Source organism: Podospora bellae-mahoneyi, chromosome 2 (assembly GCF_035222275.1).
Source record: "Podospora bellae-mahoneyi strain CBS 112042 chromosome 2, whole genome shotgun sequence".
NCBI lineage: Eukaryota > Fungi > Ascomycota > Sordariomycetes > Sordariales > Podosporaceae > Podospora > Podospora bellae-mahoneyi.
The window spans coordinates 3,294,421-3,320,611 of record NC_085881.1 but is presented as its reverse complement, the minus strand read 5'-3'; the positions used below and the strand labels follow the sequence as shown (position 1 = coordinate 3,320,611).

Sequence of the window (26,191 nt, the reverse complement as noted above, 5' to 3'; positions counted from 1 at the left end):
AATCCTGGTTCGGTACATATGACGAACCCCTATCCAGAACCTCTGAAAGGGATACCGGTTGAAGGCTGTTTCTGAATAATCCTGGTTCGGTACATATGACGAACCCCTATCCAGAACCTCTGAAAGGGATACCGGTTGAAGGCTACTTCTGAATAATCCTGGTTCGGTACAGCTAGATAGTGTACGACAAGATGTCTCAATGTAAACACTAGATCCTGTGAATACAAGCTTGAATTGCATACTGCGGAACTGTCTATCTACACCAGCCAGTTCCTCCGTATATATAGACCTAATGCCAAGCCCTGGATCATCCTATTCTTTACGGATCATAGCTGACTCTCGAGAATCATAATGATTCCCAGGAATCATTCATGATTCCTTAATGCCCTGGATGATCCACCTCTTATTGGTCCATCCTCCTGTCCCATGATTGGTTCCACTAGCGATTGGCTGTGCGTCTTGTGCCCCGCACATGGTCCGTCCTGCCCGTTGGCTTAACTGTGACAGGTATAGATAGGGACATCAACACAAGCAAGGGGGTTTTCAGGGGTTCAGGGGTTTCTGGAGAAAACAAACAACGGTTTTGATTCGCGAACTATGTACTTGGTGGCTAAAAAGGGGGGAATGACAATAATGTGACATGAGGCCGAAGCATAGAGACATGATATGCGACAGGCAAATTTGACTTGAGGTGTTGTGATGGTGGCTTGTGTGATAATTGAATCACTATTCGTCAAATTCAAGGTTATACGTAGCCTTGCTGTAGACGTGGAACCGCGAGGCATCCTTGGACTGACCATCAGGGCAGACCGTCTTGCAGTTCTTGAGATCTCTCTGGATGAAGACCTTGAGGAACGTCTTGACCATCAGGGCTCCTGCGGCTTGGCCGGGGCAACGGCGGGGTCCCTTGCCGAAGGGCATGAAGCAGGACGATCCGAGGAGCTTGTCGCCGTACTTGAGGAAGCGGTTGGGGTCGAACTCGGTGAGGGGTGACATGTCGGGGGCGATCTGGCGCCAGCTCTCCTCGTGCTGGTGCAGGGCGTGGATGGAGGATACGATGCGGGTGCCGGCCTTGATCTTGTACGTTTGGCCTTGGTAATTGAGCTCAAAGTCCTTGACGGCGGCGTTGTTGATGAGAGATCCGGGTGGCTCAAAACGCAGAGACTCCCACATGAAGGCAGTGAGAATGGGAGCTTGCATGACGTTGACATCCATGTCACCGGGGAGATCTTGCAGCTTGTTCATCTCCTCGAGCATGGCCTGGCGCCAGTAGGCATGATCGGGGTTCAACATGTGGTAAATGCATCCCATGACGGCAGACTTGACGGCGTCTAATCCGGCGAAGGTGGCTGTGATCAAGTCGTCCAGAGAGTAAACATCAGGCATGCCCTGGTCGTTATTCATCTCTTGCAGCAGAGACGCGACGGTGCCCTCCAGAGGGTTGTTCATCATCTCTGTGCAGATGCCACGGAGGATGCTGATGTTGCGGCTAAGACGGCGGGCCTCCTTGGTAAGTGGCAGGCTGGCAAGGGGGAAGCAGACGCGGTTCCAGAAACGACTTGAGTAAAAGCGAAGTTCGGTGAAGGTTTGATTCAAGACATCCATGAAGGGCAAGGTCCTGACCACTCCATCGACCTGCTCAACAGTGAGAGTGCGACCCTCGATGTTCTCCTGACCCCAGACGAATTCTCCGCTGGTGCAACGTGTCCAGTACTCGAGGAGGTCGCGGGCATCGATAGTAAATCTGCCGTCCTCGTTCTTGACGCTGAACTTGTCGAGCGCGTGGTTCGCCTGACGCTCGACAATCTCAAAAAGACGCTTGTTGTCCCTGGTGCTCTTCGTCAAATTGGCCTTGCGGTCTTTGAACCGGAGCTTGTGCATCGACTGAAACGGGATAGCGGATGGGCTGAGGCGACCGACGGAGTGGAGAGCCGGAGTGTTGCGGTCGACCTGCTTTCCGGTCTTGCTGACAAGCTCGCTGCAGAGCTTGGAGTTTGTGGTGTACAGTTGAAGAGTAAGTCCACGTAGTGTGCCGTATAGATCGGTTGCCTTGTCCGTGTAAAGCCAGTCATGGCTCTTGTTTTCTTCTTGGAGTTTGGTCACCTGCAGCTCGGCACCGACGACGGCATAGCAATTATCGACAAAATTGATGCCTTGCTTCTCGTACCATCGGCGGAGGAGGAACGTTTTCAAAACGTAGTCCCACAAAAACCAAAGAATGGTGGTGATGAAGGGCACGCCGAGATAGTAGACCCATTTACCGAGGACGACAGGCTCGTCAACCTCAATCCTGACAGGGGCCGAACCACCACCCGCGGTGGTGTTCCAGATGGCGGATGAAGCCATAATGATGTTTGGAGCCAAAAGAGAACCGTTGAAGGTTGAATGTTGAAGTGTTGAAGGAGATGGGCCTGTTCTCGTTCAATGCTGGGGACAGCAGCACCTTTATAATTCATAGAACATGTTGATAAGGTTGGTACACAGAGTCTCTCCACATGGATATCTATGTCTTGTCCTGTCATCTTCCCTGTCCATGGTCACAAGTATCATATCATGCTCAAGAAAGAAGGTTGTCAGCAGAGAAGCTAAGTGTTTGAGGAATTTGGAGATAATCCACAGCAAGAGCAACATGCAGTCTGAAAAACCTGGAAGCTCACCAAGTTCCACACATGTAGTAAGATTCTGAAAAGGGAAGGTTTCGTGAAGGAGCCTCCACTCAGCCAGACTGTACTTCGACATGCTCGGGCTGTGTATGGTCAGAGGTGGTAATCAAGGTGACGCTAGACTGTGCCGCAGAGGCCAAACTGTACAGTTTCTGCGGTAATAATGCCGAAAGGTACGGTACCTATCTAGGTATCTACTGTCGTGTTTTAGCGGAGGATTCCACGGGCACTGAGGCTCAAATGCTGTTGGCCCAGAGTTGTAACGGGTGATGTGTGGGTGATGTGGTAGAGGCATCAAGGCGGCAACAAAGCCGAGTCGCATATAGCAGTGTAACCAACAAGGAGACGGTGAGGTCCTCACCAGACGTAACTCTAGTGCCTTAAACGCTTGAATGGTCTCAGAACAGAAGAACCGAATCCACTCATGGGAATCCTCGACCAATAATGTGTACTGGCAGGCAATCTAAGCCTTAATCTCGACATTTGATACTCATCTTGACACATGTTTTGATGTAACATCTCTCAGTAATCATCTATGTATGTGCTCGGCTGCAATACTCTCTTTTGTACTGATCATCTCCACACCAGAAAACTCTCTCCGGGATAATTCTTGTGTTTCCCCATCACTTTCCAAGTCCACCTGGCAGGAAAGGGGGGTACCCTACGTGCATGTGCGCAATTGTCGGCATCTGAGAATGATCCCATGACACATCCGTCATTGGTTAACCAAGAAATCATCCAAAAGATTTATCTAAGTCCGAAAAGCATACATATCAGTTTCCTGGCAGTCCGAACATATTGCCACTTTGTGAAGTACAAGGGGTTTGTACAGTATGGGCTTTTCTCAGAGTACCTAGGTAGGTAGGTTGTGACAGTATGCCAAGCTTTCCCACATGTGTTACACAGATGCAGATCTTGCTTTTGTTCATCTGGCGCAAGGATTTACCTCTCCCGCTACTAGCCGATGCTTCTGACCGCGGATGCGAGCCATCCTTTCCGCAGTGTTGCATGAGAATAAGCAGCACTGCCGAGACACTATACGCCCTGTGTTTTATTGGGGTGGTTGTTGGTGCGCAGGGTAGGGTTCCCCGCAAGCTTGCGGAATATCCCCATGTTCAGATCTCATCTGATGAAACATTGCAGGGCTCCTTGTCTCTGTCTCTATATTGCCGAGATGCGGATTTCGAAATGGAAGAAGTATAGATTATCTTCGGTTACGCCTCCGCAGATTCGATTAAACAGAGGATTTGGTATGTGACCCCATCGATTGGCTTGGAAGCTCTAGACACCGAACTTTGTGCTCCAACGGGGATTCATGGTGCTACCTGCCTTCACGGGCCTAGAATGCCATACCGTCAACGGCGGGGGTAGGCGGTAAGTGGGGAACTCTCGCCGTCGTTACAGTGGAGGATCTCGAGAATTCGACAAGCATGAGGCTCAACGGGCGGCTGGCCCACCGTTGCAATCGGGATGGCATCACCTACATGTTACATGCAGTCAGCCTAAACAAGGGCGAGGCGCAAGCGTGGGGAGGGGGAGGGGGATTTGGAACCATTGGCTGTCATGCACTGTCCTTGCATATCACCAGACACAACCTTGCTCTCAAATATTCGGTAATTGCAACCTAAACAATCCATCATAGCGATGTACCTATACGGCGTCTATACGTGTCCATCCCCACTCATAGCCAGCACCTTCCCATCCTAGCAGTCTCACAGCTCGGAAGGATCGGGAGCGGGCCGAAACACTGAGAATTGGATCATCCAGATGAACGGCTCTGTTCTTTTCCTTCGATGGCGCCATGCATATGCAGTCAGAGTCCGAGGTTACCTAGGTAGAAAGCAAGGTGTTGTCTGGGGAATGGCGGGATTTGCAAGGATGCCGGTATGGCAGGTACTCGTGAGTAATCATCTCCCTTACCGCTGAGCTGAGCCCCTCGGGGAACCCAAATTGAGACATACCGTCCCTCCAATGAGCGAGCACCGCTTCGGAATTATTTCTGGCGAATCATTGTTGTAAGATTCTTGAGAGCTCATGATTGATATTGGTGATGAAAAGTTAAGCACTTCAGATTCCGCTTGGAAATTGGGCAGTTTTGTGTTCATAATATCGGCCAATGTGAGCTTTTCTCGCTCGAAGAGATTTCAGAAGTCAAAGTGAATGGTAGCCATGTAGCATAATTTTGTATTAGCAAAATCTACCTAGATTAAGACTAGGTTTCATCTACAGGATAAAACCCTCAATTTTTTTCAGCCCGGGAGTTTGATTTCATAACCTTATCGCTCTGTCAGCGATCATGACCTCGTCCTAGTCTATCTCTAACTTATCCTACGGACTGGAAGTTCACACTGCCGAAGCTTCTTTCTTCTTCCTCATCTCTCGCTCTCGGCGGCGAGCTTCAGCATTCTCACGTTCAGCCTCTAAACCTGTCTTGGTCTCTACATGCACGTCGGTTAGGACCTTCTTGCGAACGAGAAAAGAGGCAAGTAGACCGGCAGCAGTGATACACGTGTACATGATCCACATTGGCTCGAGTGAGTCTGCAAGAGCAATCCGGACGGCCGCGCGTTGATCAGGTGGAAGGTTGGCAATGATGTCAATATCCGCACCACCAGCCTCGCCAGAAGACAGAACCTTTGACAGCTCGGGAGATATGCCGGCGGCGACGAGAACTGGGTATTGCTTGAGCTTCTCGTTTTGGTAAACGACTTGGCCTATAACAACCGAGATAGCTTGGGCGATCTGGCGGATAAATCCAAGGGTTGAAGTGGCGGTGGCCACGTCACGGGGCTCTGTGTGCGCGTGAAGGGCGATAATGGGCGCCTGGAAAAGGGGTCCGACTCCAACACCGGCGACAACCTGGTAGAGGACTAGTTTTGCCCACCCGCTGTAGGCGTCCAAGTCGATAAACAGGCCAAAGCCAAGAGTCATCATGAAGAGGCCAAACGTTATGGGCTCTCTGTACCAGCCGGTCTTTGCGACCAGCCATCCGGTAGAAAGACTGCCAACAGAAAGTGAGAGGGCTGTGGGAAGAACGTAAAGACCTGATTCAATTGGGGTGTTTCCACGTACGGCCTGGAAATAGAGCGGGAGGAAGAAAGAGGCGGAGATGAAGACAACACCTTGAATGAAGACGCAGAAGAGGGTGGCGGCATTGCTGATCTTTCTGAACAAGTTCATGGGCATCACTGGAAACTTGGCGTAGCGTGCCTCCCAGAAGATGAAGAGCCCCCAGGTCAACAGGCCGAAGACGAGTAGACAGATAACTTCGACCGAGTTCCATGGGGCCGAGACACCTCCATACTCTAGGCCGAACAGGAACATGAGCGTGCCGGCCACCACTAAAAACGAGCCCACCCAGTCAATGGCTTTGAGCCCTTCGACAAGCGGCGTACGCGGGGTATGGAGGTCGAGGAAAACGAGAATGATAAGGAAGGCAAGTCCGTCGAGGGGGAGGTTGATGTAGAAGCACCTTGGAGTGTTAGCCTTTGGTTTGTTCATGCTGTTTGACCGTGCCCTACCATCGCCATGACACCTTTTCGGTGAATGCACCACCAATGGCAGGGCCAGTAGCCGCAGCTACAGCCCATACACCTCCAATCACACCGTAGAATACGCTTCGGATGTTGAGAGGAAAAATGTCGCCAATGACAATCTTCACGAGAATCGTCAGGCCACCGCCGCCGAGACCTTGCACAGCGCGTCCGGCAATCAACATGCCAATATTGTTGGAGACAGCACAGATTAGGGAGCCAAGCATGAAGATGGCATTGGCGAGCAGGAGCATTGGCTTGCGGCCAAAGATGTCCGAGATTTTCCCCCATGACGGGATTGATGCGGCGTTGGCGAGCAAGAAAGCTGAACCTATCCATGTAAAGCCAGCACTGGACTGGAAGTGGTCGCTGATAGTCGGGAGAGCCGTTGTCACGATGGTGACATCTAAAGCGCCGAGAAACACGGCCAGGCACAAGGCCAGCATTATCAAGGCGATTTTCCCCTTGGAGCGACCATTGATCAGATTGGGATTGGTAGGTTCGCCAACCTCTGCGACTTGCTGCTGCTGCTCTTTCTCCGAGTCCTCTGGTGAGGAGGTGTTGAGGGGGCCGATCTCGCCATCTGAGAGGGTTTGTTGCTTCGTCTCAGCAGGATTGTCCGCAACAGGCTGCTGGGCAGGTGTTGACATGGCGAAAACTTAACATCCGGAGAAGGAAAGATGGAAGAGAGGTGCTGTCTAGGCGCCCAAGGGCAATGTTGGTGAAAAAGCAAGCCCGAAAGGCAAAGCAAAGAAGAAACCGAGAGGATCCGGTAGAGATGCTGAGTTCAGGTCAGAATCTCTTTCGCAATGTGAGAGCACGCGACCACAAAATTTGAGATACATCTTCCACAGAGAGGCGGAAGGGCGAGAGCCTCGGCCAAGACCCTGGCATCGAACAAGATCTCGCTGTAGGTATGTAATCCCGCGTTAAGCCCGTAGATACCCTGATTCCGGGTTTTGACCAATGGATAAGAGTGCACTGTGTACTGGGCAGCTAAGGAGACGATCTTTACTGCCAATTGCTTAGTGTTGATATTTTTGCCGGGTTGCGCGCCACCAGATGCAGCCTCTTTAAGTGTGTGCTGGGCAATCCGTTCACCTGCCTGCCTTCCGCACTAGGCAGGTCCCTCCGGCGCGGTGTGTCTGCACCACTAGATGCAGCCGCCTCGTATCGACGTCGTGTGGTACTTGCTGCGGGAACATTTCGACCCTGTCTTCCGCGACTTGCAGCTTAGCGGAATTAACTTCGCAGATATTCCAACACCGCCAGATGGCATGTCTGCTTAGGTATCTACAGTGCATCCCAAGGGATGCGGAGCGTGGGGGCGACCAACCAGTGACACAAATGTCTATGCCTGCAACATGAAGTTGAAGGCAAGGTAATCAAGTCAAAACAAGACATGCATAATGCAATGCACTTATCAGATATCACATAAACACTGCCCCAGTCTGTACGCCAGTATATAGTCCGTTATGGAGGTAGTCTACCACGTAGGTACCTAGGTAACATCAAGACATCTTTTGCTCTTGGGCTTTGACTGCAGTCTACCTCGCTTTCGAATTCCATCTCCATCTCACTCTGAGAACGTCGAGACAACAAGCGGGACAAGTATCACCATGGCAATACAGACTTTAACCTACACCGAGGTGATTGGGAGGTGCCACGGGTATGTCAGCCTCTGTTTGGGCCTCTGTTGACTCCTAACTGACTTTTATCTAGACTTCCATATCCCGATGAGCAACAGTACGCTCAGATCACATCCCAGTTCTATCGATTTCGGCTGAAAGAAGTCTGGAATGAAGATCACTCGGGTAACTATGTGACAGTGGGCTGGATCCTGCCGTGTACAGCCATAAACATGCCTTGGACCAGCAAGTTCAAAGTCGATCACCAGTCCAGAACCATTGAGATCCCGTATGGTGAGGGCAAAGACTATGAGAGCCGAGCAATTCTCGAACAGCTGATTGCGGCTCGTTCGCAAGGTTCCTTGCACATGTCCAAGAAGTTGGAAGAGGAGCTGTATCGCGTGCTCGGCATCAACCGCACCGTTCGAATTCCTCGGGGGGGCAGTGCCTTGTTTGGGATCCAAACCTTCGGAATTCAGATGACGGGCTATGTCTATGACGACAAAACAGGGGAGATGAAGATCTGGGTTCCCAAGCGTTCGGCCACAAGAATGCAATGGCCCGGCATGATGGACAATACTGTTGGCGGTGGCGCTAATTTTGATGAGGAACACTTCGACTGTATGGTGCGAGAAGCGGAAGAAGAAGCATCACTGCCAAGGGAATTCATGAGAGAAAATGCCAAGGCGGTGGGAAAGATTTCCTATTTCCATGTCCGCGACGCGAAAGCAGAAGACGGACTGGGCTTCGTCGATCGGTCTTTGCAGTTCATATATGATGTGGAGCTTCCTTCTCACATTGTGCCGAAGCCATTGGACGGCGAAGTTGAGGAGTTCTTTCTTTGGACAATCGACCAGACAGTGGACGGTCTCAAACAGGGCAAGTTCAAGTCCAACGCCGCGGCCACTTTGATCGACTTTCTCTTCAGACATGGCTACATATCTGCCAAGAATGAGCCTGAGCTGGACAGTGTGATCACCTCTCTCATTAAGCGCCTCCCTCTCTGAGATATCTAGGAGAAGGAGGTAGTGTACGCAAAGTATTCTGGCAGAGGCTTTGGGTACGGGGGGATTATTGTGGTAGACATGTCAAAGTCCTCAATGAATCTACCGGTCTGCCCAATCCATGTAATCTCCGGGCCTAAGATTTAGTACGGAGAGCAGAATACGACAGACAATACAGACATGTGATCATTGTCCCCACAATATTCAGACCTGATTATAGCATATCTACCTCAAAAACTAAACCTCGACAGCTCTCGATAAGGGTGGAGAAATAAGTGAGATTATTGTACTCCGCTATATTGATGTTAGAGCTACATCAGTGAGTGGAAAATACATTGCTGTCAGCACCACAAAGGGTAGGGGTATCCGATGGAGGCCCAGGCCATGTGCATGTACGGCACGGGTCGGATAGGGTCTATGCCCTTAGGCCTGTTTTGATCTGCAAGCCAAGAGAAGTTAGATCGCTCGGGGAACACGGGGAGCGGAGATATTACTTGCAGCTACACGGTACTCAGATGCTGACGCAGGAAGCACATACCTAGTCTCGTGGACCCCCTTGTAATACAATGAAGTGACAACCTAGCCTGAGGTTGACCGCAGTCTGTGATGCAAGGTTTCGGCATCTCCATGTAAGGTACTTGTCTCAGGACCAACATCAATATTCTCTGATGAAGCCTGGGGTACAAGATAAAAGTAGAGCAGGACTTACCTTCGGTTCTTTGTCAGGAGTTTTGTCAGCGTTTCCATGTAAATGGGCCAAGGATCAGATACTACCAACTTCCTAATCCAGCTATGTCGCCGAAAACATTTCAAGCACGTGAAACCCAATCACTTCAAGATCTCGGAAACTTCGAAGAATTCAATTCTTACAATCACCGTCTTTTCATAATCGCCACCGTTGGTCCGCTTTTCGTCCGTGGAATTCTCGGACTTAACACGGTCTAGACGTCCAGATACTCGACAGCCCAATTGCACCGTAATCCTGGCCGGGGTAGGATCGGCTGGTAAGAAAATGCCGCCGACGACTGATATGGCGATGAGACCTCTTGGAATTCCTTGGGCGATTTCGATTATTCATATACATCTTGAAGACTTACCTTTTGCATGAGCCTCCATCACACTCAACTCCAACGGTATGGTGACAGAGCTGGGTAAGGTTTCTCTCAGAGGCGCCTTGCGAGCAATCGGAGGAGTCTAGATAGGACACAGCATAGGAGGCATGGCTGGACAGCTCAATGACCGATCACAACCCTTGCACCCATTGTCGCCTTTTACACTTTGGTCCACGACACTCTGGTATGGACATGTCGAAGAATCGCGATGACGTCTTTGGGCCAATTCCCGCTACTCCGTATCGAGACTAGTGCATTGATATAAGATAAGCTGGGAAACCCTGCGATCTCGCAGTGTACTTACTACAGGCTCATACCTGGACGTGATAGGGATGCAATATTTCCGAAAAAATAGGATTTTGTCGCATTTTTTCATTTTTCGGAAACTTTCGTGAAAATTTCTGATGGTGGTTTGTGCACGACCCAGAAAAGGCTTTCCAGGGTTAACTACAGCCTATGCTTCTAAGGCCTTAGAGTTAGCATATCTATATATGTATATAACCCTAAATCTAACCATACCCTCTGAAAAAATCCCGAAAAAAAACCTTATTCTTTCAGAAATCTTTCCGGAAATTTCCTTCTGGAACTTTTCGAAAGAAAAAAACCCGCATCCCTAGGACGTGAAGGCGAAACTATCCGGGTCCAGTTCAGCGATCGACAATTGCCTGGCAGCTGTCTCTAGAATTTCGGTGAATCAGGGTTATGAGTGAGCCTATCAGAGGGGAAAAGAGGCTGAGTTCGATTGTTCCTATATTCGACGTCGGTCAGCTCCCATCCGCATGCGTTGACTTGGCGGCTCAAAAGTTTGACCATCGCAAAGATGGCGCCTCCAGTGGTCCGCGTGGGCATTGCGGCCGTGATTCATGACCCCAGCACCAACAAAATGATCTTTGGAACGAGAAGAGGCTCTCACGGCAGTGGTATGGTTTAACATGTCTTTTCATCTCCCAAAACAGTAGACTGACACGAAATATCGAGGCACCATCCAATTCCCTGGTGGACATCTTGATATGGGCGAGACTTGGTTCGCCTGCGCTGAACGAGAAACATTCGAAGAGACGGGTTTGGTGGTCAAGGCAAAGAAGCTGCTGGCCGCGACCAATGATGTGTTCGAGCAGGAGAACAAGCACTATATTACCTTGTTCATACTCTGTGAGAGAGTTGATGATCAAGAGCCACTCGTGAGCTTCCCCTGTCTCTTTCATACCGGTCTTCTAACGGAACCTGAAGCTAAATATTCACACTCTATGCAGGTCTTGGAGCCCGAGAAATGCGAAGGGTGGTTTTGGAAGAGCTGGTCTGACGTCAGGGACCTGATGAGTGGGGGTAGCGGCGGCAATGGGAGCGGGAGCGGTCAGCAAAGGGGACAAAAGTTTTTTCTGCCGATAATGAACCTGCTCAGGGATCATCCCGATATCGAGAGCCTGATGTAGCGGAGGCCATTGAAGGAGCAAGGGGCACACGTGGAATTGACGGAAAGTTCTATCGAGGACAGGAGGGAGGTTTGGATGGCGTGATGGTTGACGATGAATAGGCCGCAAACAAGCAGTTGATTGTGTTTCGAACCTGAAGCTTATCCGGTGGAAGCAGTTGAAGGGGAGACCCAGACCTCCCAAGCGGGAGCCGATACACATTTCACTTTTCGCGGAGAGTCTATCGCATGGCCCAGGAGCCCGAATGGTCGCCGAATGCCGAGTGATGTTGAGTCTATAAGCCACGGGCCGAAGACCGAGAGGTTGGATAGCCGCTCATGAACAAATCTGCAAAACTTGGACGAAAGTGTGTTGTTGTCCTAGAGACCCTATGCTAGGGCATGGCAGATGCATATCTCGATAGGGTGCTGTCGCGGATAACGGCCATTTTGACCTTGCTGGACCCGGGGATGATTCGGAGAGACTGTAAGCATTGACACTGAGATGAAGTTGTCTTTAAGGGAAGAGAGTTGTTGCGCGGTTCGGAGCCGGCTCATCAGATGATGGCTCGTTGATGAAACACCTGAGCGTTGCCTCGAACAGTGGGAAAGGGGAGCACGGGCCATGGAAATGGTACACGCTACTTTCCAGCGGGCTTTGGTCCAGTATCACGGACGAGGTATTTCACTTGACTATCCGTATAAGATGCGAGTTGTGGGCTAACACTGTCGCAGTTAAACGAGATTAGGAGAGAACCCGAACGCTTCCACGATGAGTCAGAGGATTCCGACGACGAAGCTACCCCTGAATCCTCCGAACATGTCAAGCCGTCAGTTCTTTCTCACCAGTCTTGGATCATGGGCTATAGCTCGGCCGATGTCGATCTCAGGCCACTTCACCCACTGCCATCACAGATCCCTTTTATTTGGCAGGTCTTTCAGGAGAATGTTGATCCCATCCTGAAGATTCTTTATGTTCCCAGCATGAGCCAGCTCATTCGAGATCTCCGCCGCAACCTGGATACTCTGACGCCATCCACTGAGGCGCTGATGTTCTCTATTTATTATGCATTAATAACATCGTTGGACGGGGATGAGGTACGTTTGCGGTCACAAGCCCCAGTTCCTAGTATGCCACTGACACCACTTCTAGGTGCGACGTAACTTTGATGCCGAGAAAGATGTACTGCTTCAGAAATATCGCTTCGCTTTGGAACAGGCCCTCGGCAAAGCCAATCTCCTCACGACTCCGGATCTTGTGGTTGCGCAGGCGTTCCTGTTGTTTTTGGTGCTGGTCCGTCGTTATGATGACACGAGGTTTGCATGGACTCTGACAGGCCTCTTGATCAGGATCAGTCAAGCCTTGGGGCTTCACCGAGACGGGACCCACTTCGATAACATTACGCCTTTTGAGATTGAGATGCGGAGACGGCTTTTCTGGGCTTTGTGTGTTCTGGATCTCAGATCGGCCGAAGATCAAGGAACCGATTTGACTGTCGTTGACCAAACATTTGACACGAGCTATCCACTGAACATCAACGATACCGACATCTCCCCCGATAGCACCTGTCTCCCGGAACCACGAGTAGGGACTACCGAACTGCGGCACCTGGCGCAACCCCCCTCCCGGTGTCTTCTTTTTCACCCAGTGCTCTTGCACCCGGCCGTCGAATACCTCTAAATTGGCGTCGTGTTTGGGGCTGTCGGGGCCGAAAAAGTCGAGTGCTAGTTGGGGGCTGTATAACCATAGTAGGGTGAGGACGCAGTCACAGGCACGGAAGGTGCTCGGGTCGGTTTCCGGGGTGAGGCTGTCTGGTGGGAGAAAACGGGGGGGGCCGGGGGGGCCGTCGGGGTTGGTGAAGAGGAGGCTTTGGGAGGGGCTGAGGGATGAGGTGAAGACTGCTGGTGTGAGGGAGGAAGGGGGGATGGGGGAGATGGGGTTTGTGAGGGAGGGTCCGGAGGGGGTGTTGTTGAAGATGGTGATTACGGAGGGTGGGGCCAAGGTGCCGGGTAGGCAGGGGAATGGGGGTGCAATGAGAGGTTCCTCGGGTTCGGGGGCCGGGTGATGTTGTTGCTGCTGTTGCTTCTGGGTTGTGTTTGGTTGAAAGGCAGGTAGGGTGCTGCGTGGAGAGGGAAAGTAGCCCAACTTTGGCAGAGCAGGGGGCTTGCCAGGGGTCGGCTGGACTGGCGAAGTTGGCAAAGATGTTTGCTCAGAGGTGGACTTGGAGCGCGCTGGGGCACGAGCAGAGGGCGGCTGGGGACGCAACGATGGTGGAGGGCGCGCAGAAAGCAATGGCGTTCGCGTGATTGACTGGGTTCGCCCCGGCGTTATCGATGGCCCGGGGACGTGGATGGAACTAATATTGGGATGAATCTGGAGTACGCTATTGGAGCTGGAATTACCGCGGCTGCTGGCACCAGACTTGCCCTCCAATTGTTCCTCGTTAAGGGATTTAAATTGTACTCATTCCAATTACAAGACCCAAAAGAGCCCTGTATCAGTATTTATTGTCACTCCCTCCCCGTGTCGGGATTGGGTAATTTGCGCGCCTGCTGCCTTCCTTGGATGTAGTAGCCGTTTCTCAGGCTCCTTCTCCGGAGTCGAGCCCTAACTCCCCGTTACCCGTTGTCACCATGGCTGGCCAAGACCCAGCCGTCGAAAGTTGATAGGGCAGAAATTTGAATGAACCATCGCCGGCGCAAGGCCGTGCGATTCGAGAGGTTATTATGAATCACCAGTGAGCCCCGGAGGGCATTGGTTTTTAATCTAATAAACACATCCCTTACTGTTATGCCTCAATGACATCGACTGGCGGTCAGCGCTGATTGGTCGGCAAAAAGACGCCCGGGCCACAATCGAGTCGATGTCATTGAGGAATGTCAACCCCAATGACATCGACTCAAAACGATATCCAAAACAGAAATTCTCAATCTCTACCCCCCCAAAAGTGCTTACTGCGTTGCCAAATCCGTTGTCGGTATCACCCACCAACGTCGCGTTCGCCGTGCAACGCCGAGTTAGGGTTAACTGGGAAAGCTGGGGTTAACGCACGGACCAGCACCGGATCGGAGTTGCCAAGATCGAGGCGCGAGCGTGCGCCCACGCCAGTCATCCGGATTATCCAGGGGAGTTGGTCGCCGGGGCCGTAACAGTAGGAGCAGATGGCGAATCGGAGCAGGATGAAGGAAGCGGCGAGAGGGAGAGTGGCCCCAGACCCAAGGCCGGGCAAGGAGAGGGGAGTATCCGGAACCAACGGCCGGCATACCAGTTCACCGCAGACCAGGCCCAGGTGTGGAAGCAGTTGCAAGAAGCCGCATACGCATGTGTGATGACGGGGAACCCGGGGCCACATTCGGGGATCAGGGATGATGAGGGGGCCGAGGAAACAGCCGAGGAAGGGGAGGATAGGTTAGACCCGGACAGAAACCCGGACAGAAACCCGGACGGAAGCCCGGACAGAAACCCGGATGGAAACCCGGATGGAAACCCGGACGGAAACCCGGACAGAAACCCGGAGGGAAGCCCGGATGGAAATCCGGATGGAAACCCAGACAGAAACCCAGATAGAAACCCGGACGGAAACCCAGACGGAGCCCCGGCATATGGCCAAGGTATGCGAGGGTTAGAACGATGCGTGTTAGAATTTTTCATCACGTTATTGGACCATACCATTGGCGGCAACGAGTTTCAAAACGCGTTATATAGCGGTTTGGCCGTGTTAGGGATCGACGTTGCGCACGGGTGGAGGAGCGCGTTGGTTTATACGCCCCGGTTGTCCGCCATTGTGACGGTGGCCCGGATGTTGGTGTTGTACAGGGCCAAACAGGAGCGGGACGATGAGATCGAGCAGCGCCGAGCCGAGGGTGAAACGCAGCAGGAAGCGCAGCAGAACGCGAGGAGCCATTTTGACCGGGTTCGAGAAATGGTCCAGCGGTTCATGACCATCGTAGCGTTCGATAGACAGCCGTCGCCGATAGATTCGATATTGCGGTTACGAGCGTACGGCAAGGCGATCCGGGCCAGCACCAACGCCGACGGCGTGGTCGATTGGCACGGCGACGAGTTGTTGTACGGGCACGTGCAGTTCAGCATAGCGTCGTTGCGGATGATGGTACACGGATTATTGCATTCGGCACGGGCGCAGTTGCGGCAGGAGGTGTTGTTGGTAGAGACCGACGGCGAGGGAGAGGCCGGCGAGGACATGCCGCAGATCCAGTGGGATCGATTGGTCGATAATGCGGCCGAGACCCGGGCAGGGTGGAGTTTTGTAGACGACCGGCGGAACCACGACGCATGGAACGGTGTGGACGGGAAGTTGTGGTTGGCCGGCCGCGTGGCAGCCGAGGAGCGGTTGCGGAGGCAGTTCATAGAGACGGGCAGCGAGACGGGCGGAGGAACAGGGTTCCGGTGGAAAATGGACCGGATCCGCCAGTACGCAGAGGCCATGAAATCGTTCCGGTCCAAGTTGTTGGTGTTGATGCACATGAGCGGGGGCCAGCCGGCAAGAGGGACCGAGTTGGTTACGGTCCAGTACAAGAACGGCGTGGACGGAGACATCCGGGGGTTGTTTATCGACGACGGATCGGTCGTGTTTATCACCATATATACCAAGACCATGGGGATAAGCGCGAAGGCCAAGGTAATTCACCGGTATTTACCGCGAGAGGTGGGCGAGTTGGCCGTATATTACGTATAGTTAGCGGTTCCGTTTTGGCGGATGGTAGTTACGGGCGCCAGCCACGGCAAGGCGGATTGGAGTAGTCCGTACATATAGGAGCCGCGGAAAGAGACGGCGTAGGTGTTTCCGGGCGAAGAGGACGAAGGGCAAGGACAGGACCACGAGTATAAGAGGGTCCCAAAGCGGAAGCGGACAGGGCGTGATTTACCGTCGTCCAGGAGGGGAGAGAAGAGAAGGCGGGTTCGAGGGCCAGCCACGGTAGCAACAGGTATGGTTATAGACGAAGTGGACGAAGCAAAAGGAATAGAGAGCGATCCGCGACGGGTACAGAGGCACCCAAAGCACCGTGGAAGACCGGCCGGCAGAGATATGCGAGCCCGAGACGTGGGAACCCGAGATGTGGAATACAGGACGAGTTGGGCGAGCCATCGCCGATGTGTCGTTAAAGCACATGGGAGAGAAGTTGGGCATCATGGTGTGGAGGCACGCAGTAAAGGCGATATACCGGCGGTACATCAAAGACAAGTCAATCATCGATATCATCGACAATGCAGATACGACCGATGGCGGAGGCGCGCCCGGTGACCATAACAGCGGAGCGGGAGATCCGTTCCACGGCCAGAGCGGGCACGGGGCGGGGGTAGGAGAAGGGATATACGGACGGTCGGTGGGTGAATCGTTGTACAGTACCGAGGCCAGACGGTTGGGGTTTCGGCGGGTCAGTCGGGAATGGCACGCATTTTTGATGTTCGATTCGGTGTTACAGGAGGTCGGCAGGAAGAAGACGTTGCGGTTACAAGATGTAAAGAGCCAGGCGACGATAGAAGAGAACAGAAGGTGGAAGTTGATGCGGCAAATCGACATCCGGGATCAGTTGCAGCAGATATTGGGGCAAGAAGCGGCATTCCGGGGCGTGCAGGAGCCGGCGTTGCAAGCAATCATGAAGCAGGAAAGCCCGGTGGTAGTAGTGATGGGGACGGGCGGCGGCAAGAGCATGTTATTCATGTTGCCGGCGCGGTATTCAAGCGGGTTGACGGTGGTGGTGGTGCCGTTGGTGTCGTTGCGGAGCGACATCAAGGACCGTTGCGATCAGTTGGGCATCGAGTGCGTCGAGTGGAACAGTCGGCGGCCGCACGAGTGGGCATCGGTGGTGTTAGTGACGCCGGAATCGGCGGTGGGCGAGAGTTTTAGGCATTTCATCAACCGGCAACGGGCGATGGGCCGGTTAGACCGGATGGTGGTGGACGAGTGCCACGTAGTGTTGGATTCCGGGGCGGGCGGCGGTTGGTCGGGTTGCCGGCAGAAGGTGTGCGGTGGTTCCGGGGCGCAACAACGCGGCGGAACGTGCAGTATCAGGTCCGGCGGTACAAGACGCCCGACGAGACCGAGGAGGATGTGTTGGCGGCATTGGTAGAAGAGAAGAAGCAGCAATACGGAAGACAGGGGCAGATCATGGTATATTGCGACACGGTCAAGAAGGCAGTCCAGTACGGCGAGAGGTTGGAGGCGTTGTATTACCATCGCGCAGTGGGCAGCCAGGAGGAGAAGAAGGCAATTGTCCGGCAGTTAACGGAAGGACGGCAACAGGTTTTCACAGCCACCAATGCATTAGGATTGGGAGTCGACGCACGGACGATCCGGGTAGTAATTCACGTAGGTATAGTCCGACGGTTGCGGGATTATGCACAGGAGAGCGGACGGGCAGGGCGCGACGGCGGGAAGAGCGAGGCGATCATATTGAAGCCGGTCCGGTACCAAGGTCGAGGTCGGGGTTGGGGCCGGGAGGTTAAGGAAACGGTCGAGCAGGCAGAAGGGCGGGGAATGGAGAGGGAAATGTGGGAGTTTACCGAGACGTCGGGGTGCGTGCGGGCGGTGATGGACCGGGAGATGGACGGCAGAGTAGACAGGCAGGGTTGCGAAGACGGGGAGGAGGCATGTTACCGGTGCATAGCGGTGGCGGAAGAGCGGCAACGGGAGGAGCGGTTAATGGAGATTTTGGGCGAGCAAGAGCAGGCCGAACAGGAGAGGGTAATTCGGAAAGCAGCAGAGGTTCGGGTGGGAGATATCGAATTAGAAATATACCAAGCAAGAACACAGCGGTGGAAACACGGGCAGGACGAAAGGATACGGCAGGCGGAAGAGGCATTGGAGGTGGAGCAGTTCCGGGCCATGTTAGAGCAGTGGGCAACAGGGTGTAGGTGGGCAGGGCCACCGGGGAAGATGAGAAGGTTTGCAAGCGGCACGAGTTGGAGCAGTGCGAGGAGGAGGATTCAGAAGAAGTAAGAAAGGTGGTAAAGCGATGGCAGGAGACGATGCGGTGGGAGAAGTTTTCGTGTTGTTTTGATGTGGAATACCGCAGGCCATATGTGGGCGGTACGAAGTAAAGAGCGATGGCGGATATACACGGGTTCGAGGGGGCCGTTGTGAGGGCAGCGAGTTACGCAAGGCAGGGCTCAAGCAAATAACAGCTGATTCATAGGATTTTGATCTAAAGAAGTAAAAAGGAAGAGTAATTGTCCTGCAGCCCAGAAATAACCACCACCACGGAGTAGCTCCACTTGCCAGGTCCGGAAGGTGGAGCTAGGCTAGTACGTACCTGAGTAAACCAGCATAGTCACCGGCGCCGTGACATCACCCCAACGAGCGAGCTTCGTCCCTGAAGCTCCTCCAAACACTCGGCTTCCTTTCTGCCGGCACATTGTCCAACTCGTGGTCTTCCTCAAACCTCTCTTCAAACGCTGCCCTCTCCCACACATCCAACCTCAATGGCGGCCCGGCCTTCTCTGGGTACTGGTCGTGATACTGCCTCAACTTTGCCGTGGCGTTCTTGAACCCACCAGCGTCGTACCACGTGGGATCGGGGTCCCATCCTCGCCACTGGACCTGGTATTGCAACTTGCCGTGGTATTCCCTCGACGTCAACACCTTATCCACCTCCCATTCTTCCTCACCGCCGACTTCCTCACCGGCGGGGTTCTCGTTCTCCTGACCCGGCAACGGGTTGTTGGGATACTTGCGTAGGCGATCTGCGTGAAACACCCGTGAGCCTCGCCAGCCATCAGGCAGCTTCAGCTGGTATGAGTGCCCAACCATCTTCTCAATCTCGTAATGCTGTCTCGTCATCGGGTAATCCAACTTATCGCTGGGCCTGTCCGTGGACCGCGCTTTCTTGATGATGAACACGCGGTCCTTGGGCTTGAAATCAGGCTCGCGACGGTGCTTGTTCGCCTGATCAGCCTGCTTCCGTTGGGTTTTGGCGATACACTCTCCTGCCGAGTCAGCATACTCCTTCAGACGCAGGAAATGCTGCTGAGCGTCTTCTCGGTTCAACCGTTCGCGGGCAGTCATCTCCTTGGTCAAGTCGGTTCTTCGGGTCCAGTCCCAGTGCACCGGCATCGGGGAACCCCATGGTGACTTCATGCGGCTCCAAACCAGTGCTGTCGCTTGGTATCGAGTTTTGAACCATATCCATGGCGGGCAGAGCAACCGACCAGTTGTCCTGATTGTGGTTGATGAATGGTCTTAAGCGCTGGTCGAGGTACTGGTTCATGATCTCGGCCTGCCCGGCCGTCTGGGAATGCCCGGCGCTGGACAACTTCCACTTCACACCGCAGATCTTGGAAAGTTCGTCCATGAAGTCGGCGACGAACTGAGGGCCTCGATCACTCGTGATCTGTAACGGCATGCCGAACACACGGAACGGTCCTTCGTAATAGTATATGGCGGCATCTTTCGCCGTAGCACTCGTGGTGCAAGGAACTGTCCACACAGCCTTGCTCAAGCGGTCGATGATCACCAGGACGTTGTCGTAGCCCTTCTTGTCCTTCGGCATGCTTTTAAAGTCGACAACTAAATGCTGCCATGCCCGTTCCGGAGGGGGAATAGGGTGTAACAGCCCTGGGGTCTTGTCTTTCGGCATAGGTGTGTCCGCATTATCCGCCGACTAACGGTGGAAACGGGTCAAGCTATGCCGTTCCCTGACCGTTTGCCGGCATGGTGTTTTCCATATCTTGAAGTAAACAATATACTCTTTTTGGAGCTTCCCATCCTCGCAGTTATCCTACATGACCGCCAGATCAGTACTCAGGTGGGTGACCACTGGGGAATCCCTGGTGTTGTATGTTTTTTTTTCCTTTTTCAAGTCCCACTTGACTCCATCACCAGATCTTGGCAATATACGCACTCTAAATCCCAACCCTGGTACACACACGCACACACCCCGTCACTTCAACATCAGGTCAAAGTGACCAACCATACAAGCAACAAAAGAAGTACCATTACATTGGGCTTTTTGTTGGAAACCTGAGCTTTTATGCCAAGCCATGGCAAGCAACAAGAGTTCATCTGATATCATCAAAAATGGCGGGAGCCGTCCAGATCTCGAGGTCGCATCGGAGCCGTCTTTTTGTCGCCACTTCCCGACAGATACCGATGCTACCCTTGGGCACTTTCATCACCACGCCAAAATATTCTACAAGCCGAGTCCTTCAATTCGATCGTCAAACCAGTCCCACAGCAGAAAAGCCCATGTCTCATTCTCCATTCTCCCCGATTACGGTGACTCAGTCTCAAAACACCCCGGGCCAAGCTATCAAAGTGGGGGTGGGGTCTTGGACCTTCAGTCCTGTCCCTCAAAGAGACGAAGCTCTAAGCTAAGCAGATCTGGGCTCGGCAGAAGAAGAGAGGTTTTTTTTTTTCAGCTTGATACCTATCTGTACAGTGTAGGGTTGACTCATTTTTCGGGTTGACTTTATATCTTGGTTTTATATTGTCGTTTTTTTGTTGTTTCATCCCAAGTTTGAAAGGTTCATCCAAGATTTCCGTCTTATCAACGAGCAGTCGAGATGGCCACCACGGACGACAGGCTGGAGGAAAAACCACCATACGGTGTTGATGTTGATACCGAGAAGAACACGACAGCAGTCACCACCAACGATGGCCCTGTTGCTGCTTGGACTCGGATCCGTGATCTTGCTCACAAGGCCATTGTCTTTGGGCGAGTTGAGTTGAGAGGTGTGGCGCCGATTCCTGTCAAGGAGAGGACGGTGGATAGGACGATCAATATTTTCACGTTGTGGTGGTCTATGAATGCTAATATCTTGCCGTGAGTACCTTTTGCCATTTGACATAATAACAAGAAAAACTGACAAGAGAACGAACAAACAGTATCGCCTTTGGCATGATCGGACCTGCCTCTGGGCTCAGTCTCAGAGACAGCTCCCTTGTCATCTTGTTCTTCGTCCTGTTGACCACCCTCCTGCCGGCCTACCTCGCAACCTTGGGACCAAAAACCGGCATGAGACAAATGATCCAAGCCAGATTCAGCTTCGGGTGAGCTACCCGCCTGTCCCCCCGCAATAACAAAATACTTACACCCCTACCCCAGCCGCTACATCGTCTCCATCCCCGTCTTCCTCAACCTGGCCACCATGACCGGCTTCTGCATCATCATCGCCGTCATCGGTGGCCAATGCCTCTCCGCCGTAGCCGACGGCAACCTCTCCGTCACAGTCGGCATAGTCATCATCTCCCTCGTCACCCTCGTCATCTCCTTCTGCGGCTACAAGTGGCTCCACATCTACGAGCGCTACGCCTGGATCCCGGCCTTTATCGCCATCATCGTCGCCGCCGGCTGCGGAGGAAGGGACCTCGCCAACCAGGTCCCTGCCGAACCGGCCAAAGCCTCCGCTGTTCTGTCTTATGGCATGATCATGGCTTCGTACATGGTCCCCTGGGCGTGCCTCGCATCCGATTTCACCACTTACCTCAAGCCCGACACGTCTTCTGTCAAGATCTTTTGCTACTCTTACTTTGGCCTGGCGACCCCAACGATTGTGCTAATGACGTTGGGCGCGGCTGTCGGTGGTGCGATCCCGAACAACCCCACCTGGCAGGACAAGTACAACGAGACGCTTGTCGGCGGCATCCTGGACGCTATGCTCGCTCCGGCGGGCGGGTTCGGGAAGTTCCTCGTTGTTGTCCTTGCTTTTACCCTGCTTGGGAACCTGGCGGCGACGTCGTACAGCATCACGCTCAACTTCCAGATGTTGGTGCCGGTGTTGTTCAAGGTGCCGAGGTATATGTTTAGTATTGTGCTCGTGGCGATCATGATACCTGTTAGCATCGCGGCGGCGGACGATTTCTTTCTGAACATGGAGAATTTTCTTGCCTTGATTGGGTACTGGAGTTCGGCGTTTTTGGGGGTGGTGCTGGTGGAGCATTTTGTGTATAGGAAGGGGGATTGTGGAAGGTATGATCCTGAGGCGTGGAACGATGCGGGTTTGCTACCTTGGGGGGTGGCGGCGCTGGGGAGTGTGGCGTTGAGCTTTGCGGTTGTGGTGCCGAGTATGGCGCAGGTGTGGTGGACGGGGCCGATTGCGAGGACGACGGGGGATATTGGGTTTGAGTTGGCTTTTGTTGTGTCGGGGTTGTTGTATGTGCCTTTGAGGTGGGTGGAGAGGAGGCAATTGGGGAGGTGATGGGATGATGGGATGATGGGATGATGGATGGGGGAAGGGGGAAAGGGGGAAAGGGGGAAAAGAACAAATGGATACGAGAACATGAGGAGAAAGGGGGATAATGTCTTCAACGATACCCATATTTGAGAATTAGATCGCTTCAACCAAACATTTACAAGATCAAACAGGGAGTGGACATGGATTTGCATTTCCGGCTCATGGCAACCGACTCCTAGAAGCGAACGATGGATGGTAACAGAGACTTTAGGTCGGAACGGGACCTTTCCCTTTGATCGATATGCAAGGTTACACCCACACAGTCGCAACTCCCGGCGGACAAGAGCTCCTCATTTGCGGGTGTTACCCGGGATGCGCCAGCCCGCGATCGTCTCTCGAACCCTGCCCGCGGATAAAGTGTGGGCTGCATGTGGGCAATATCACACAGCATATCTCATAAGACGGGCCTTCCCCGCTCTTTACCTCTTCTTCAATGACACCAACGTTATCTCATTGGAAAGGTGGAAGCAGGATGGTGTGGTCACAGCTATGGACAACCGTGGTGACGTGCGTGCTGCTGGTATCACCGGTGAATTCTCAACAGACGGGAAATAACCCAGATTGGCCGAGATGGTGCGGGAAGGTGTATGAAGCTGGGTAATTTCTCTCCTCACATCTTATCAGGGATAATTGTTAACACTAACAGGTATCCCAACTTCGACCCAGGCGGACAGACAGTCGAACCCCCTCCCCATCCCTGCGGCTGCCCTCTCCTCCACGTCCAGTTCCAGCCCCGATACAGCCTCTACGTTTCCACCGAAACAACCGGTGAATTCGTCGTCAACGCTGCCTTCTCCCCGTACCACGGCACCATCTGGCCGCCTACCAACTCCACGACCCGGTGGGCCGGCAGGCTCGTCTTCTCCATCAACTCAGCCGAGACCGACGCCCCTTTGGTTCAAGCAACTGTTCCGGTCAACACAACAGGCAACCGCTTCTCGTTCAACCTTTCCCATCTCGGCCCCCCCCGACTTGAGCCCTACCCGGTCGTTCTCTACGGCGCCCCGGAGTCAGGTCAGCCAAGTTGGACGGCAACAGCCAACGTCTCGTATTTGCCGGATAAAACAAACGGGAGCATCACCCGGATCGACAGCTGGAAAGGCGGGCTTTGGGTGAAGAACGCCGCTTCGAACAACACCTTTGAGCCGTACCTACCGTACGGGTTCTACGCTTCGCACGACAACTTCCTGCGAGAAAACGACACCAAGCTGATCGATGCGTACCGAGACTTGGGGCTGACGGGGATGGTGCCCCTGGCCAGTTGGGCCGAGATTCCGGAGGTGTTGAGTCACATGGATGGAATTGATCTGAAATACATGTACAACCTCCGCTATGGGTACAAGAACCTGAGCTATGTCGAGGAGAACGTTCTCTGGGCGAGGGACAAGGAGGGGCTTTTTGCCTACTGGACCGCGGATGAGTATGCACCTAACCCCCTCTTCTGAAAACCCCCCATCGTTTCTATGCTTACAGCACGAAGACCGGACGGCTGGCAAGACCCCTTCCACCTCCCCGTCGCCGCCCGATCCAGGATCCGGGAGCTGGACCCGTACCACCCCAGCGTCATCACCCTAAACTGCCAAAACTACCACTTCGCCCAGTACAGCTCCGGCGCCGACATCCTCATGTCAGACGTCTACCCCATCGGCATAAACGCCACCTTCTCCAAATGGAACACCGCCTGCAACCTCACCCACGGCGACTGCGGCTGCGACAACTGCCTCGGCATCGTCCAGGACGTCCCCTCCCGCCTCGACACTTTGGGCCAGCACGAACGCTGGCTCGGCCTCTGGCCCAAGACAAAATTCCACAACCCCCAAAGTTTCCACGGGCAGGATTACTGGCTGAGGGACCCCACCGTGGGGGAGGAGCACGCGATGAATGTTTTGGCTTTTAACCATGGTGCCAAGGGGATCATAAGCTGGCTGTGGCCGACGAGCACTGTCCTTGCGGAGGCGCATGGGCAGTTGGCCAAGGTTGTGACGGGGGGGATGGTGAGGGGGTTTGTTGTGGGGGGTGATCAAGTCGAGGGGCCGAGGGGGGTGGGAGCGAGGGTGAGGGGGAATGAGAGGGTTGAGGTCGTCGACGCGGCGGTGTGGGTTGATGGAGACAAGAAGAAGGGGTTGGTTGGGGTGGTGAATGGGGGGTATGCAAATTTGGAAGGGAGGGTGGAGGTGGATTTGGGGGGGACGAATGTGACGACGGTGGAGGAGGTTTTGTGGGGGGAGGTGAAGGGGTGGAAGGTGGAAGGGGATAAGTTGGTGGTTGACGAGGGACTGCCGGCGTTGGCAACGAGTCTTGTTCTGGTCGCTCTCAGGGGTTGATGGCTTGTCGATCGGATGTGGATGCAACCCTTGATCCAGATTGTTGTTCTGCCGATCTCCAGCTGTTGTTTTCACACCCATCAAACCAAGATGTCACCAGCTCAGTTCCCACAACATAGCCAGTTGAGCTGTTTAAGGAAAGAAAACCGTGGGTATCATTAGCTCATACATATCCCTATCCACCTGATCGACCAAGTAATCATCGTACACCCCCAACTCTGCCATTACCCTGTTCTGTTGTCCCAGCTTCCTCACCCCCAAATCAAGAACTCCCACCCCTTCAAAACCTCGTCGGAATAAACTTCTGCGCATCCTCCCTCTGCTGCTCCGCACTCTGCGGAAAAGCCGCAATGCCCGCCACAATGCCCGCCGCCATAAAACACAGCGAAATCACCGACCAGATAACCCCCCAACACTGACTCGACCCCCCATACCTCTTTGCAAACACACTCGCGTCCGAACTATTAACCTTTCTCAGGATCAAATCATCGCACTATTATCCTTTGTCAGCAACACCCCCCATCCCAAACCCAGCTTGTATGTATGTGTGTGTGTGTGTGTGTGTGTGTGTGTGCGTGTGTGTGGTTGGTGTCAGACTTACAATATCCCAAACACTATACAAACTGCTCATAACCCCAATAAACAACACCACAAACCTCAACGCCTCCGCCCCCCTAATAAACCAACACCCCACCAGCAACCCAACCGCCGCCGCCACCGTCCCGATCGTGAGCCAGTCCCTCCTCCCCCACCAAACCGTCAACAAAAACGCCACCCCGATAACAATGCTCGCAACCTTGCTCGCATTGATGTTAAACCCCGCAAACGTGAGCAACGCCCCGATGAGCGAACTCCCGAGGTACCCGGCCGGTAGAGTTAATCCTGACCTCCCACCCTGCATGTGCGTCACCCCCCCCTCTCTGGGGTCAAGGGATATGGACTTGACCTTCCCGCCGGTGAGCACACAAGTGATTGCGTGCCCGAACTCGTGAAAGGCGATGACGAGCATCTTGAAGGGCCAGAGGATCCACCGGATGTAGGGCACGTTCCAGAGGATGGCGATGCCGACTACGTAGGCGGCGATGACGCCGAGGGTGACTTTTTGGGCGTCGCTTACGGCGAGGGCGCGTTTGGAGATGACCGAGTGGTCTCGGGAGAGGAGGTGGGGTGTGAGGGTGAGGGCGGTTGCGCGGCCGAGGGTTGCCCAGGTTGGTGGTGGTGGGCTTCTGGGAGCCATCGTGGTGGTGTTTTACTTCTAATTAGATACCGGTGTTGTAGATGGCGGGGGTAAGTAAACAGTCGCGAAAAACGAATGTCGTCGC

The 26,191-nt window shown here is 53.5% G+C and overlaps 5 protein-coding genes across 5 annotated transcripts; 3 read left to right on the top strand and 2 right to left on the bottom strand.

Annotated features, from left to right (window-relative positions):
- Positions 1 to 5,006: 5,006 nt before the first annotated feature.
- Positions 5,007 to 6,846, bottom strand: QC761_0041040 (uncharacterized protein; the record flags this gene model as incomplete). Its single annotated transcript, XM_062872358.1, has 2 exons — positions 5,007 to 6,135; positions 6,185 to 6,846. The coding sequence occupies 2 exons, from the start codon at positions 6,844 to 6,846 to the stop codon at positions 5,007 to 5,009; spliced, it is 1,791 nt and encodes a 596-aa protein (XP_062735243.1).
- A 3,914-nt stretch (positions 6,847 to 10,760) lies between these two features.
- On the top strand, positions 10,761 to 11,373 carry QC761_0041030 (uncharacterized protein; the record flags this gene model as incomplete). The annotated part of the gene is made up of 3 exons (XM_062872357.1): positions 10,761 to 10,860; positions 10,919 to 11,121; positions 11,194 to 11,373. The coding sequence occupies 3 exons, from the start codon at positions 10,761 to 10,763 to the stop codon at positions 11,371 to 11,373; spliced, it is 483 nt and encodes a 160-aa protein (XP_062735242.1).
- An 8,724-nt stretch (positions 11,374 to 20,097) lies between these two features.
- On the top strand, positions 20,098 to 22,509 carry QC761_208780 (uncharacterized protein; the record flags this gene model as incomplete). The annotated part of the gene is made up of 3 exons (XM_062876616.1): positions 20,098 to 21,134; positions 21,197 to 21,361; positions 21,417 to 22,509. The coding sequence occupies exons 1-3, from the start codon at positions 20,875 to 20,877 to the stop codon at positions 22,507 to 22,509; spliced, it is 1,518 nt and encodes a 505-aa protein (XP_062735241.1). The 5' UTR covers positions 20,098 to 20,874.
- A 469-nt stretch (positions 22,510 to 22,978) lies between these two features.
- QC761_209000 (uncharacterized protein) lies at positions 22,979 to 25,046 on the top strand (the record flags this gene model as incomplete). Its single annotated transcript, XM_062876637.1, has 4 exons — positions 22,979 to 23,142; positions 23,192 to 23,965; positions 24,026 to 24,638; positions 24,804 to 25,046. The coding sequence occupies 4 exons, from the start codon at positions 22,979 to 22,981 to the stop codon at positions 24,867 to 24,869; spliced, it is 1,617 nt and encodes a 538-aa protein (XP_062735240.1). The 3' UTR covers positions 24,870 to 25,046.
- QC761_208790 (uncharacterized protein) lies at positions 24,026 to 26,106 on the bottom strand (the record flags this gene model as incomplete). The annotated part of the gene is made up of 2 exons (XM_062876617.1): positions 24,026 to 25,362; positions 25,471 to 26,106. The coding sequence occupies 2 exons, from the start codon at positions 26,104 to 26,106 to the stop codon at positions 25,150 to 25,152; spliced, it is 849 nt and encodes a 282-aa protein (XP_062735239.1). The 3' UTR covers positions 24,026 to 25,149.
- Positions 26,107 to 26,191: the final 85 nt, after the last annotated feature.